This window comes from Halyomorpha halys, unplaced genomic scaffold (genome assembly GCF_000696795.3).
Source record: "Halyomorpha halys isolate HHAL.00 unplaced genomic scaffold, Hhal_1.1 Scaffold1839.1, whole genome shotgun sequence".
NCBI classification, from domain to species: domain Eukaryota; kingdom Metazoa; phylum Arthropoda; class Insecta; order Hemiptera; family Pentatomidae; genus Halyomorpha; species Halyomorpha halys.
The window spans coordinates 81671-98174 of NW_027115742.1; the positions used below are offsets into that span (position 1 = coordinate 81671).

General features: G+C 32.1%; 1 protein-coding gene and 1 long non-coding RNA gene across 2 annotated transcripts in view; one reads left to right on the forward strand and one right to left on the reverse strand.

Moving 5' to 3' along the window:
• LOC136797113 (uncharacterized) overlaps positions 1-104 on the forward strand; it is an 888-nt gene extending 784 nt beyond the window's left edge. Inside the window, exon 2 of the long non-coding RNA XR_010844943.1 lies at positions 64-104. This is a non-coding gene — a long non-coding RNA (uncharacterized lncRNA). The remainder of the gene's footprint in view (positions 1-63) is intronic.
• LOC136797112 (zinc finger autosomal protein-like) lies at positions 2-14446 on the reverse strand. Its single transcript, XM_067052754.1, has 3 exons — positions 14331-14446; positions 11855-11914; positions 2-7691 (listed from the first exon to the last, which is right to left on the reverse strand). The coding sequence occupies exons 1-3, from the start codon at positions 14386-14388 to the stop codon at positions 6607-6609; spliced, it is 1203 nt and encodes a 400-aa protein (XP_066908855.1). The 5' UTR covers positions 14389-14446; the 3' UTR covers positions 2-6606.
• Positions 14447-16504: the final 2058 nt, after the last annotated feature.

A 16504-nucleotide genomic window follows, 5' to 3' on the forward strand; every position in this document is an offset into this window, starting at 1 on the left:
GTTCCACAAGCCATATGACCATCGATATAAGTGTAGTATCAACAAAATGGATCTTAGATTCAGGTTCCACAAGCCATATGACCATCGATATAAGTTTATTGTCACAGGCACAACTTATTGATGCTGAGGTAGGTCTTGCTAGAAACTGTGCATTCATGACATCCAAAATGGTAGGTAGTGTAAAGAGTAACAAGTGTCAACTGAAAGATGTGATGTACATCCCAGATCTCTGCAGAAATTTGTTATCTGAGGATAAAATAACTCAGAACGGTGGATTCATGACTTTTGCTAAAGACAAAGTGAAAATTGATAAGAGATAGATGCCCTTCTAAGGGATTTTATGTTGTGGGCTAGAAGGTTGATTCAAATGTGAAGGCTTGTAGTACTAATGTACAAGGAACCAAAAAAGGAATGAAAGAAGACAATGAAACATCTTTGTTTGTTAAAGACAATATAGAAGGGTGGTCTGAACAGTTTTGGACCGCAATGTGAAGATGACAGCACTCGTAAATAAAACCAAGTGAATTTCGTTGTTTATCTGTTGACAGTTACTAACCAAAGTTTCAGCAATTCTGGATGTGCAGTGTTTATGTAACAGTCGTTTGAGTGAGTTGATGTAAAGTGTTTTTGGGAAGATGGACAAAATCGAGTATCGAGCTGTCATTAAATATTTGTTCTTAAAAGGCAATACGCCTGCGCAAATCAAAAATGAGTTGGATTCTGTGTATAGGGACTCTGCACCATCATCTACCACAGTGAAATTTTGAGCAGCTGAATTTAAACGTAGCCGTAAAAGCTTGTGAGACGATGAACGTTCTGGACGTCCAAAAACTGCAACTACCGTCGAAAACATCGCCAAAGTTCACCAAATGGTGCTAGGCGACCGCCGAATTAAAGTGAGAGAGATAGCAGAGGTCATGAACATGTCAAAAGAACGTGTTTGTTACATATCAAATCAACATTTAGATATGAGAAAGCTGTCCGCAGGTTGGGTGACGCGTTTCCTCACATTAGACCAAAAATATGTTCGAATGAACATTTCCAACGCTCTATTGGCGCAATAAATCCGAGTTTTGGCGCCGATTAATTACTATAGATGAAACTTGGATACACCATTATAGGCCCAAAACAAAAAATCAGTCCAAACAGTGGATTACAAAGGGGGAACCATGTTATTTTAGTCATGGAGTTATTTTAATCGACTATCTTCAAAAATGAAAAACCATTAGAGGAGCGTACTGCGCATCATTACTTGAAAAGCTGAAGGCAGAACATGCGGAAAAACGGCCACATTTCCAGAAAAAGAAAATCCTCTTTCACCAAGACGTGTCTCACACCTCAGCGGTTGCCATGGCGAAAATCCAGGAATAACGGTTGGAACTGCTCGACCATCCACTTTACTCACTAGATCTAGCCCCAAGCGACTTCTTTTTGTTCCCTCATCTAAAAATTGCGCTCGGAGAACAGAGATTTTCGTCAAATGAAGAGGCAATCATCTTCGTGAACAATTATTTTGCAGAGAAAAACGCCGAGTACGAGTAATTTTTGAACGGGTTACAGAGATGGAGCATCGCTGGGAGAAGTGTGTAGTTACAAGGAGATATGTTGAAAAATAAAAAAAGAATTTCAGAAAAAATGTCTTGTATTTTTGTAAGGTCGGAAACTTTTCAGGCCACCCTCGTAGTGGGTGTTGATGAAGAATCTAATGGTGAATCCAAAGCATTTAAACCACTAGCTTATGTATAAGTACTAAAAGATTATTTAAAAGTGAGTTGAATTGTGATTCAGAATCTGATGATGAAAGTGGTGAAGCCTTGATGAAAATAAAAGAATGAAAAAGCTGAAGGGGCCGACTTAGGTAATGAGGAAGAGGAGAAGGGTCTAAAACCTCTATGTTGAGTTCAGAAACAAGATGGAAGGAAATAATCAGTTATTAAAAGAATAAATATTGAACAGAACGTATTTAAGAGAAGAGAAAACTACTTCACCTTCAGATGAAGATTTATCTAAAGAACAAATAGAACTGGAAGAACAGTCTGAAGTGGAGGACTGATACAATGGAATATTTGAATTAAAAGAAAATCTACAGATGAAGAGGCATCCTAGAAGACTTGAAAGACCAAAAGGGCTGCCAAACATCTATTCCGATCTCTGACACTGAATATCAACATGCCTGGGGGACACTTAACAAACGCTATGACAACAAAAGAACGCAGGCTACTACTATTCTTATGAAAGTTTTTAATGAATTGCTCATTATAGATGGTTGGTTTCACACCAACGCTTACCTTATTCGCAGAAAATATTACAAACATTGACAATGATGAATCCTTAAATGATTCGTTCATAAAATTTTGGGAGGTAGAGGAAGTTTACCAATCACTTCATGTTAACCGCAGGCACAGAATGTGAAACTGATTTTCATTAAAGGAATGAAAATGATCATTATGTAGTCCACTTACCTTTCAAGGAAAGAATAGTAGATTTGGGAGAATCACAATCAATAGTCGCATCACGTTTTAGACAATTAGAATTAAAATTAGATAAGTCACCAGCCATGAAAGCTGAGTGCTCTTAAATCATCCAACTATTTAGATGAGGGAGTAATAAGCATCACTCGCACCTTCTTCCTCACCATGTAGTTTTCAAAAATGATTCTTCCAAAAAATTAAGAATTATTTTTGACCCATTATTCCCTACTAGTAAAGGCTCAGACAATGATTGTCTATCATATAAGGTTCAGGTGATGATTGTCTATCATATAAGGTTCAGGTGATGATTGTCTATCATTCAAGGTTCAGGCGATGATTGTCTATCATATAAGGTTCAGGTGATGATTGTCTATCATATAAGATAAACACCCCACAAACAGTGATCACTAAGTGCAACATTATGTCAGTATTGGTAAGAATTTATGATCGGTAGTGTTTAAGGGCAAAACAACCATGCAAAAGCTAGGGAATATGAAGCTAGAGTGGGATACTCCATTACTGATTAATTTAGCCAAGGAATGGAAGCAATTCATGGCACAACTTTCTGCACTGCTATATTTAAAAAATTTACGACATCTATTACCCCCTGAGGCCTGTAAAATCATCGTGATCGGATTTGCAGATGCATCCACACTTGGTTATGCAGCAGTTATTTATCTGCGCTGTAAAACAGAGCAAGGAAATGCAATTTCCTCAAGACTACTGTTTTCAAAAATGCGTTTGGCTTTGGTGAAAACAATGATTGTGCCCATATTAGTGCTCTGCACTGGAGTTCTTCTAATCGAGTGTTTGACAAAATTGAAAGGATTTCTAGAACCTCTCAACATCACATCAACTGTGTTATTGTCTGACTCTTCAATCATGTTGTCTTGGCTCAAAATCCCACCTCACAGATTAAAGATATTTGAGGCAAATTGTATAGTAAATATTTTAGAGGACTCAACATTGAATTAATGGTATCACATTGATTCCTCAAAGAATATAGCAGATATGGCATCACAAGGTATTGAACCTCACATCTTGCTCGACAAAAAATCCTGGTGCGAAGTTTCCGAATCCTAATTTCTTAAGAAACATAGCATCTGACAAGAGAGACCGAATTCCCGAAAAGAGGTAAACCTATTTCACCCTTGAAGGATCAGCACTTAGTTTTAAATACGATACATAAATTTTCATCATTTACAAAGGTTACAATATATTTGTGTACTAATTGTGTTTCATTGAAAACACTAGATCAAAGCCAGAAAAAAGAAGAAGGAATACTATCACAATGGCACAGAAGAACCAATCAATCCAAATAATCATTAGAGCTACACAGAAATATCATTTTAGTCAAAAATACTCCTGGAAGGATGTTAAGGATAATGCATTAAGATCTTTGAATCCTTTCTTTGATTCATCTGGAATCGTCAGGGTAGGCAGCAGATTGGTCGCTTATACAAGGCCAATATTGGATAATGTATGCATGCAGAGCAATTAAATCTCACATCCACAAATGCCTTCAGTGCCGTCGATTTAACCCTAAACCCTTTCCACCAGTTATGGGAAATCTACCTTCTTTATGATTTATTTAGGGTCGAGTTTTCTGATTACTGGAGTGGATTTGGCTGGTCCATTTTCTATCAGAAGTACAACTTGTCTAAATGTTGTCTGTTTTTATATATGTTTCGGAACAAAGGCGATCCATTTAGAAGTTGTCTCTGAGTCCACAGAAGTATTACTCCCCTTATTGGACCACTTCATGGCAAGGCTTCCTATGGAGGACTTCCTAGTTATATTTTTTCTGACAATGGTAGGAATTTATTAGGAGCTTCTAATCATTTAAAGGAGTTGTATGCATGGTGGAGAACAAAGGAGAATCAAGGGAAAATAGTGAAACATTTGAAGATGAGAGAGATTAATTGGAGCTTTATTCCAGCTTACGTACCTAATTTTTGAGGTCTATGGGAGGCTGGGGTAAAATCTTTCAAACATTACCTACGCAGAGTTTTTACTTTAAAATTATTTACTTTTGAAGAATTCGCCACCTTAACTTCACGAATAGAAGTATCATTGAACTTAAGACCATTGTACTAGCTATCATCTGATCTCAAAGATTTTGAGGTATTAACACCTGGTGACCACCAGAGTATAATTTTATAGACTTGCCAAGTAACAGACTGTCCTGCTGGCAGTGTGTACAAAACATATGGAGAAGATGCCACATGGCATGACATGGCATCACTTGCAACAACGTGTCAAATGGACTTCTCAAAGGTATGGTCCAGAGATAGGAACTTCAGTATTGCTCCAGGACCTGAATGTAGCACCACAAAAGTGGCCGAGAGCATGAGTTATGGAAGTAATTCCAGGAAGGGATGGTGTCACCAGAGTGGTCTGACTGAATAAAGCTAAAGAGAGATAGTGCATCCTGTTTCTAGCATAGTACCGCTACATTCAAATGACAATGATCATGCATAAATTCAAAATTTAAATTTTATCATATAAAATTTGGTAGGTAGCATGTTAAGAATTGAAAGAGCATTATTTTATTATCATTAGTTTTTAATTTGATTTAGTTAATATTTTAAATAAGTTTAAGTAATAAGGAAGACACAGGATTTACGCTTAAAAATAGATGGTGTATGATGGCTGGTCTCGGTGTCAGCATTGCAATACATGTTTACTGCCACAGAGTATTATCACAGAGGCCAGAATAGAAGTATAGGCTGGAAGGACAACATTGCATGTATTTTTTCGAATTATATATGTAAAGAATATCTCATTTTAAATTTGTCAAACCAGCCTTTACTTTCTTGAAATACCGAGTTATATTCTTCATTTAATCTAGTCTTCCAATCTTCATGCAAACTAAGATCCTTAGCTTGAATAATTAAAGAACGCAGAGGGACATTATTTTGATGTTGATCATCAATCAATCAAGATGACAAAGATCTTTCTGTTTCATCCATCATTATGTTGAGTATTTTGGAAACAATCTTTGATGATATATTTCCATAATTTTGAACATATTCCTTAATCTTGTTTTTCAAAATTGAACATATCGTAGATCTGTTTACACTGTACAAACATTCAATTAAAGCAAAAAATTCATTTTTATGCGGAACATTTAATTATTTCTATCTTTGGCTCGATTGTATGAAGTCTATGATTTCTTAATTTCTTTTTTTCGTATCAACACTGCAGTTTCTCCGTTTCTGACTCATGTTTATCAATTTATAAGGGCTAAATATTTAAACTTAAACAAATAAATTACCAAAACACTCAACATATTGATGTACGCCCTAATAGTGAAATGCCCTAATAATAAAACTTGCAATACTGAAACTGTTTCGATCTCTTGATCCGAACAATACTGTAATCCTCTGCTCCTGCCTATCTCAAGAGAGGGGACATTCAATTGCAGAGGATTAAACAGTTAAATCTTTATAAAGGTGCGAAAGTCGAGGGCCATCTGTAATAATAAGGACTTGATAATAGTGGGCATAAGAGCCCGAAATGTCGTTTGGATGACATAAAGAATAGAGAAGTGTTAAAAAGGGTACAAATTCCTGAATAAGAATAAGTTTAATAACAACTTTTTAAGGACATTTATTCAACCTGTTGTATAGTCTAGATAAAATAACGCATATTGTTCCTGAGAAAATAATTATTATTTCAACAATTAAATTGGCCACAATATTATAAAAGCAGAGGGTTTGAAAAGGCAAAAATGGGCCACCATATTATAAAGACAGTGGCTTTGAAATGGCAAAAAAGGCTCTTTTTACTTAGAATGGAATACACTTTTATAACCCACATACAAACCTTCCCTTAAGACGAGTAATCTTTTTGGACTTTTGCTCCAGCAATAATAATGATGAGGTGTATCGCCTCCATAATAGACCATTCTGAGTCTTTTTTTTTATGATTAGAAAAAAACAGCTTTCTAATTAGAGCTTTAATGAAGTTTATCACCTGTAGGATGGGCATTTATAAGTTTTTTCAAAGAGTGAAATTTAATGGTTTTATATTCACAGTGAGCACAAATATAAGGCTTCTCAACTGTAAAATGGAACTTTATATGTCTTTTCAAATCCCCATATTGTACTGATTTGAAGTCACAATGAGAACATTAATGGGACTTCTCATCTGTATGACGGCAAATTAAATGTCTAGTCATGTGATCTGAACGAACAGTTTTATAGTCACAATAATGACATTGATGCGACTTCTCATCTGTATGACGGGACTTTATATGTCTCTTCAAAGAATGAAATACAACAGTTTTATATCCACAGTGACCACAGATATAAGGCTTCTCAACTGTATGATGTAATTTTATATGTTTTTTCAAATCGCCATATTGTACTGATTTAAAGTCACAATGGGGACACTGATGAGATTCATCACCTCTATGACGGCCCATTAAATGTCTTGTCATGTGATCGGACCGAACAGTTTTATAGTCACAATAAGGACATTGATGTGACTTCTCATCTGTATGACAGGACTTTATATGTCTTTTCAGATGTCCAGATAATACAGATTTATAGTCACAGTGAGGACAGTGATGAGGCTTCTCACCAGTATGATGGGCCATTATATGCCTTTTCAAATCATGATGTTTAATATATTTGTGGTTACAGTGAGGACAGAGGTGAGGCTTCTCAACTGTATGATGTAATTTTATATGCTTTTTCAAATCTCCATATTGTACTGATTTAAAGTCACAATGAGGACATTGATGGGATTTTTCACCTCTATGACGACCTATTAAATGTCTTTTCATGTGATCTGACCGAATGGTTTTATAATAACAATAAGGACATTGATGTGATTTCTCATCTGTATGATGAGACTTTATATGTCTTTTGGTATGTCCAGATAGTACAGACTTAAAGTCAAAGTGAGGGCAGTGGTGAGGCTTCTCACCAGTGTGATGAGCCATTATATGGTTTTCCAAATCATATGATTCAATAGATTCATAGTCACAGTGAGGACAGCGATGAGGCTTCTTACCTGAATGATGGGCCATGATATGTCCTTTCAAATCATGAGATTTAATCAATCTATCATCACAGAGTGGACAGTGATGGAGCTTCTCATCTGTATGATGTGGCAATATATTGTTTTCCTTATGAGCAAAAAAAACAGTTTTATGGTCACCATGAGGAAACTGATGATAATTCTCGTCTCTATTATAAGTATCCTTGGTACCTATAAGCAATAAATTAACATAATAAAGAAAGATAAACATCTTCATTTGAAGATATATAATAAATACAATAATTATTTCAATTTTTTTTTTATTTATGCAGTTTCTAAAGCATTTTATAATATGAATTAATGATAGCTCTAAAAAGCATATCAAGATTAAAATGTCATAGGACAGCATTAGAAGATTTGATAGCTGGAAAATTGAAAATCAATGGAATCAAGACCACATGAGATTATCTAGAATCAGCACTACATAACAAGTACTGCTTTACAATTAAAATGACTAAAAAACATTAAAAATGGAGCCTAAGAAATTACAGAAATGTTACTATTTGTTAAACTTTAAACTATATAATATTTAAAATAACTAGTAAAGGTTAATAAATTAAATTTACTAACAATTAATTAAAGATTAATAGTAATGCCCAGTGTTTGTTGTAAATTGTATAATTTTCTAAAATGGTCTTTTAATCCAATAATATCAATTTTTTTAAAATTTATATTGTATGCATTATGTGTAAAATGAGCCTACTCCAGGGAATGAAACGGGTGTAAAAATATTTTTTTCTTTTGATAGATGCATTTGTATTTTTGGAATATATAATTTTTTTCACTAAAAATGGCACAAGTTCTGAAGTTTCTCAAAGGTTAAAGATTAGTATCAAAACCAAGGTAAGCCCATCCTTGTCCAGGAGTCCATAGTTGGATAAAATTTAACTCATAAAGCATATTGTACATCAATAAATAATTTTTTTTAGAATTTCTACTACACGGAAATACATTTCTGGGGGTCCTAATACTCATTCTACAATCTAGAAAAATAAATTAGAGCATTGAATTCGGCATCTCTACTTAATAATTGAGTCAAGTAGTATAGCGGTAAGCCGTAAGCCATCCTACATCAAAAAAATGAATAATTTTTCAAAGTTTGTCAACAACTTAGATATAGAACATTATACACACTTGTTATAGTACAAGATATGGGAAGAAAAAAGGGCAGTTATCTCACCCCAATTTTTGATTACTTCAATAAAAACTATACATAATTAATAGTCAAAATTGATGAGTCTGCCAAGTATAGATAGGGGGATTAAAAATGGCGGCTGTTTCAAAACCATAAAAAACCATTGATTTTTCATTCGGAGCTCTATATCTTAAAAACTACCAACAACACTAGAAAATCTAAGAGAACATTATTTAAAGAAGAGTAAATTTTCTGAAATATTAGCCCTGAAAGAGCTATTTACGTCCAATAGTTCTCGAGATATAGCTTTTTAAAAAGCAAAATTTCTTAAAAATTTACTGAAAGATTAGTAGTTAGTTAATTTATTTTGAGAAATCTATATCTCAGGAACTATGTGATGTACAGATGTCTATTAGCACTCAAATTAAAGCTAGTTTAATGGACTATAAAGAAGTTTATAACCTTCACCTTCGTAGGAATAGTAGTTTTCATGATACTTGCTAAAATAAATTGATTTATAGTCGTGCGGACAACAAATTTGATTTATGAAAAACTTCATTTCAGAACCCATTGGGCAAACTGATGTCTGCTAGTCTCAAATTAAAGCTAGTTAAATTTACTACAAAATAGTTAATTATGTTTATCTTTGTAGGAGTAGTAGTTTTTATGATATCTGACAAAATAAACTCACAAAATGTTAATTTCTAGTTGTTCGTATAAAATGTTAGATTTTTGAAAAAATATAACTCTAGATCCATAAGACGCTCATATGTCTGCCAACACTCAAAATAAAGGATATTTAACTTACTATAAAGTAGTTTATGACACTTATCTTCGTAGTGGTAGTAGTTTTTATGATATTCACATATGAATATAAATTTAGCAAATGAAAATTTTTCCGAACAACTATAAATCAATTTATTTTAGCAAATTTCATGTAAACTATTACTCCTACGAAGATAAACATCATAAACTATATTATAGCTTTATTAAACTATTAAACTAGCTTTAATTTGAGTGCTAATAGACATCTGTACGTCAAATGGTTTTTGAGATATTTTTGTTTTTCAACTATAACTCATAGCGAAAAAGGTACAATATAACTAATAAAATTCTGCATCAAATGAGTACTATAATTTAATAACTCGGTATGTAGTAGTTATTAAAGTTGAGCTTGTAGTAAAAGCTGGCCATAACATGGAAGAGCACTTGAGACCAGCGTTTGGAGCCCAAGGAACAACTTCAGGTCATGATTTATACTCATTATTTAATTATGGTACTCATTTGATACAGAATTTAAAGATTTTTAATATGTGATACCATAACTTTAATGTGCTATACCATAACTTTAATATATTATACCATAACTTTAATATCTTACATCATAACTTTAATATATTATACCATAACTTTAATATGTTACACTATAACTTTAGTATGTTATACCATAACTTTTCTCCAAGGACGTTTCTTCTTTTTATCTTTTATCATTTCCGTTTTCATTAATTGTCTGTAACCTTTTATTATTCTTATTTAATTTTTATGTTTCACTGTACATCTTTTTAATTTTTCATTTTCATTTACATCATTTAAATGTTTGTATCTTTTTTTAGCCCTGACGAAGCCCAGCAATGTGGGGTGAAACGTTGACTCAATATAAATAGTTTAATCACTATTTGAGTTTTTTTTTAACGCACCCACATCCATCTTCCTTCTTCCTTTTTTTATATAATAACCAGCGATCTTCCATTGAAAGTTATTTATATTTGAAATGATACCTTATAATGTGGTTTGAAAATGTATGGTAGTAAATGATATGTGCATCCATATGTGATCAAATCTGCAAATTTAAAATCATACTCAGCTCAGTAGTCTTGTGTAGCCTTCTGAATTCTCCCATTAATTCATTCTTTTTCGCTTCTAATATTTTACGTAATACTTTATTTTCAAAAACCTTCAGGCACTGTTCATCCTTTAGTGTAAGAGGCTACACCTCACACCCATAAAGAACAGTGGGAAGGATAATAGTTTGGTAAATTCTAATTTTTAAGTTTTCGGATAGAAGCCATAAGCTAAGCAGTTTTGAAATAGAAAAATAACAAGCATTTCCCAGCTTTATTTTCTCATCAATTATGTTTTTTCTAGTTACTGTAGAACCTAAATAATTAAACCTATTAACCTCTTCAAATGAACTTCCTCCTACATCTATATCATCAAAATTGCTCACATTTCTACTGCTAACCATATATTTTGTTTGATCCATATTCATTTCAAGACTGATTTCCTTACTGAAGCTTATTAACATAGTTGTATTTAATTATATAGTTTCCTTGTCCTCACCCAATAATACTAAATCATCAGCATACCCAAGCACCGGTATTTTACCACCCAAACTTAAACTCTTTTTGGTATTCATCACACTTTTAATGGCATATTCTAATGCTAGAGTAAATAGAATAGGTGATAAAGAATCGCCTTGTTTTAAATCCGACTGGACTTTGAATTTCTTAGAATAATGATTAGCAATTCGTACCATATTAAATGTTTTGGTCATGTATATCTGTACGAGATTTACTAACTTAGGTATTCCCTGTTCAATCAGAATATTATACAGTTTCAACAGCTTCTGGCAGTCAATAGGATCTTAAGCCTTTCAGAAATCTATATAAAGCTGATGAACTACCCCGTTATATTCCAACTTTTCTGCAGTATTTGATGTAATGAAAAAAGTTGATCAATAGTTGAACAATTTCATCTAAAACCACATTGGTAGTTTCCTATAATTTCTTCAGCGTCTTCTGTAAGTCGACTAGTTAAGATTAAATATTTTATAACATACAGGAAGGAGAGGGATTCCTCAATAGTTATTACAATCCATCGTCGGTCCCTTTTTGTGAACAACAATAAGTAGATTCCCTCCATTCCACAGGTATTTCATCAATTTCCTAGATCTTTTTAACCAAAAGGTGTATTTTAGAAATTCCAATTTCACCACATGCCTTGATTAGTTGTAGTACACAAGAAACATTGTCGGTACCCACAGCTTTATAGCATTTTAATTTTGCAATGCCCTAACCAAGCTAACATCTTCCAATATTTCTTACTCCACCTTGACATCATTTATTAAAACTTGGGAATCAAGTTACAATTTTAAGCGTATGTATGTAATACTCTCCAAGTTTAAAAAAAAAAAACTTACAAGTTGAGCCAGTTTGAACACCCATTTCTTCTTTAACAGCAATATTCCAATCATTTATATCTGAAAAAGTAAACAAACTGAACGCTACATGATGTAACAAGAATATATATCTATATCCTAGTTAGTATGTCCAAACTTCACTAATGACAAAAATCAACACAAATAAGTTGAAATAACTTATTTAATCATGCTGACGTTTTGGCTAGAGTTTCTAGCCTTTATCAGAGCTAAGAACAAAGAACAAGATAACAACTAATGAATACAAAAAATAAAATATAAACAGAATGACATTAAGTAAATAATTGTACAAAATGAAATTAATAAAATTAAAGTGATGAAAGAAGTGGAAAATAAAATGAATATATAGGTAATTGAATAAGTAAGTAAAAATAACATAATTAAAGAAATAAAATAAAAATTTTAAGTTATATAATGCAAAGGAATAAGAATATTTTAGTTGATTAATAATTTAATAATTAAAATTATGGAAAGAAAAAATAAAATTGAGAGAAAGAAAATATATGTAACTAATGAAATATGTAACCATAATATTAGATAAAGAAACAAAATATGAAGTTAAGTTAGAAAAAAGAAGTGAATAGAAAGCATAACAATAATAATATAGGAAAGGGGTTTTAACATTTTTTAAAACCATTTGTCGTCACCCTCTTACACGCTTTTCTCTTTTAAATATTTTCTACTTTTTATTTTTCCTCCAAAAATACCTCATCATTTTTTAATTCTGAGTCTGGCTGTTCGCAGCGTAGAGCTCACTTGGCTGCCAGATTTGCTTCGAGCAGGTGCGTTTTATGTTTTATTCTCTTTTTTTACCTATCTTTCTTTTACCCTTTCTTTATCTTTAAATTATTAATCAACCAAAATATTCATATTCCTTTGCATTATATAACTTAAAATTTTTATTTTATTTCCTTAATTATGTTATTTTTACTTACTTATTCAATTACCTATATATTCATTTTATTTTCCACTTCTTTCATCACTTTAATTTTATTAATTTCATTTTTTACAATTATTTACTTAATGTCATTCTGTTTATATTTTATTTTTTATATTCATTAGTTGTTATCTTGTTCTTCGTTCTTAGCTCTGATAAAGGCTAGAAACTCTAGCCGAAACGTCAGCATGATTAAATAAGTTATTTCAACTTATTTGTGTTATATTTTGACCGCAATCATCTTCTCCTCATATAATTCATTCATGGTCAACTATCTCTTCATTATGACAAAAAAACTATTGGGTTGTGTAAACTGATTTCTACATCGTGCACAAATATCTGAAGGTGAAAAAAAATAAAACTCCTTTAACAGCCCTGAAGCTATTTTTTACTTGATCACTTGTTCAATTAATTCAGATAGGACAGTGTGGTGCAGGATGCCAGAACACTGTTGGGAATGAGAAACTGGAGAGCAGTGGCATAGGACCAGAACATCTGGCAAAAGCTCAGGGAGCAGGCCAAGACCCACCCCGGGGATGTAGCACCAAGGAACAAGAAGAAGACTTACTAAAGAAAACTAACAAACTTTATAAAATAAAAAAACAATAATTAATATTTTTTATAAGCGATAGAGGCCATGAGTCGATTTGACATTAAATCTATGAGCCTCTTTCCTAATTATATCAAAACAAAAGTTTGTAGGATTTTTGGCCATAAAAGGTGATCAGGGGAAGGGAGGTTAGATTTGAGATTAGACGTTGGTACTGTGTTCTGGTTACCACACGACAAATAAACCTTTAATTAGTTAAAAATAATTATAACACTCTTGTTAGTGAGGGTAATACTCAAATACTTATTGTATTAAGAGTACAAATACTCAAACACTGGTTATAATAAGAGTACAAATACTAAATAAATGCACTAATTGTAACTAGTACTTGTTACAGTTTATGTAAATGATCCATTTGAAGGTTATAACTATCGATTAGGATGCTTTTTTTTTTCTTTTCAAGCCAATATCATAGAATGTTCTCACATATTACAGCTTTCAGCATATCTACACTCAGAAATCAAGCACTGCCACATTCCAATAAATAATCGATTTCTAATAATTATTTTCAAGCCTCTCAACATAAAATCACTATGAGATATATATATATTCATCATGCCTACTCAAAATAAGTTCTGATAGACCTAATCTATAATCATAATTGATGAGGTAAATGGATGAAGGGGCTATGTAACATTTTTTGATTTTTTAAAATCTTTAGTGTGCCAATCTAGCTAGTGTGAGGTACTCTAGCCTCAAAATCCAATTAAGAATTGATATACTTAGATGTAGAAGGGGCTATGTACACTTCAAAACATAACAGGCTCCTACAAAAAAAATTGAATCTTGTTTTCTTAAAATTTACTATTTGTAACATTACCCCTTCATTCACTTACCCTTTCATTTATGAACAACAGATCAGTATTGGCTGTAAATAAATAAATAAGAGGTAAAAAGTTAATAAAACTTACCTTCATCCGGGAGAAGCAGTTCTTCTTGCTTCACTTGAGTAAATCCATCTGCCGACATGGAAATAATATTTTAAACAAACCATAAAAAGCAAATATCTTATTAAATATACAACAAATTTAATAAGATAGTGTGGTTTAAGTATCTTAATTTAATAATTTATTTTTTTGCATCAGCTAACACCTCCTAAAGCAAATACAACTTTGTTGATTTTAAATTAATAAAAAATCTCTTTTTTGTAATAAATTATGTATCTTTAAATCATTATATTTTTTTCAAATATTGGGCCATTAAATATTAAATATTAGAAATAGGTTGAAGATAAGATAGATGAGCAGAAAAATCATCAGATCATTTTTGTGATCCATAAAAGCAGAAAATAAATATGGACTTATTAATATGGATTGGTTGGTTGTTTTGATATTTAAATGGCCCAAAAATCTTGGTCATTAGCATCCCATCCAAAAATTAATACTGATAATATTGATATAAACATTAAAAAATAAATGAATGAGAAAAAAAGAAGGAAATAAAATTTAAAAAAATATATGACTTTCTAATCTGTTTTAATACATTTACATTAGTGAAGAAAGAAACTACATCATCACCTCTACTTCAACAGTTCCCTAAGGCTACAGAAAGGTCCCACAGTATTCCTATTTTGTTCAATTTGCAGCAGTTAAACAGACATTGTTGGAAGATGTGGTCAGGGACTGGCAGGGTTGGCCTCTGGACAGTGCATCTTTCTTTAATGATTAGGTGAAAGTTATTCAGTCTTATATATCACACATTTGTTTTTCCTTATCTTCAGCTATCCTCATGTAATGAAACAACCATCCATTATCACTTATTGTTTTTTCTACTTCAAAAATTCAGCTGATACTCGGATGATCAGGAGACATGTCTTAAACTCTTTTGGTAATAGAATACGATTCTTTCCACATGACTCTTGTCCATAACCCTGGTTGCCTAAAGATTCTTTATGTTTTATTATCTGAATTTCTCTATTTTCCACTAAAGTGTACAAAAATGTATTATTATCAGTAGTTAAAGAGTGCGATCAAACTTCCATATATTAAAAATCTCAAAATATTTAACTTTTTCAGGAACCTTAAATTTTTATCAGGAAAATATTTTCAATCTACCAAATAAAAGTTCTGTTACTTATCGGAAAAAACAGTCAAATATAAAATATAATTTTCATAGAAATTCCTTTAGTTTACATTCATAAGAATAAAAAAGATTTTTTATGAAAAAATAACTTGAAAACATTTATTTATTGACTCAAATATAGTATTATTGCCCACTACGCATTTACTTCAACCTACCTTAAAACATTATTTGCCTTAACCATTCTTTTGATTTCAATAACATCCCCAATCAAGAAAAACATTTGCTCTCTGAATCAATAGATATTTATCCATCTACAAAAGGATATGCTACTAAACTATTAAGTGGACTAAAGGATATGCTACTAAACTATTAAGTGGACTAAAGGATATGCTACTAAACTATTAAGTGGACTAAAGGATATGCTAGACTAAAGGATATGCTACTAAACTATTAAGTGGACTAAAGGATATGCTACTAAACTGGGCTAAAGTGGACTAAAGAGGAGATATCATTTAGTTATTCATACTTCTTCCATCTTCCCACATTGTAATTTATAGTAATGACCTCGAACAGGAAGGTGGAGTGGAAAGGGATAAAAAGAAAATTATGAAAAATGTGTCCCTTTCCTTAAGGAAAAATTCCGCGAGACCTTCAGAGAGAGAGGGTTCACCATGAGAGGCCTCTGGTTTGGATCTCGCAGAACAATACCAGATAGAACAAGGAGATTCTTAGAAGGCCTAGGTGTTAGCATCGGGGATATTGTGATCTTGGCGGAAAATATCATTTTGGACTCCCTGGGGATCATACACTATCACCTGCATGGGAATTAGCTCGGAGATTATTCTTTGTTTTATTTATTTATTTTAATATGTTGACCTCTCTATTTGTATGTTTTAACGTATTTATTCATTAAATTATTTTATTTTATTAGTATTATTATTTTTTTAAACTTATTTATCCATTCAAGTGTTTCCTGTAACCGGCTTTTTATTATATATTTCCTTTGAATCTATGTGTTAGTCTTATTCTCATAAAATGTATCTATTTGTTTGTTTTTGGTAAA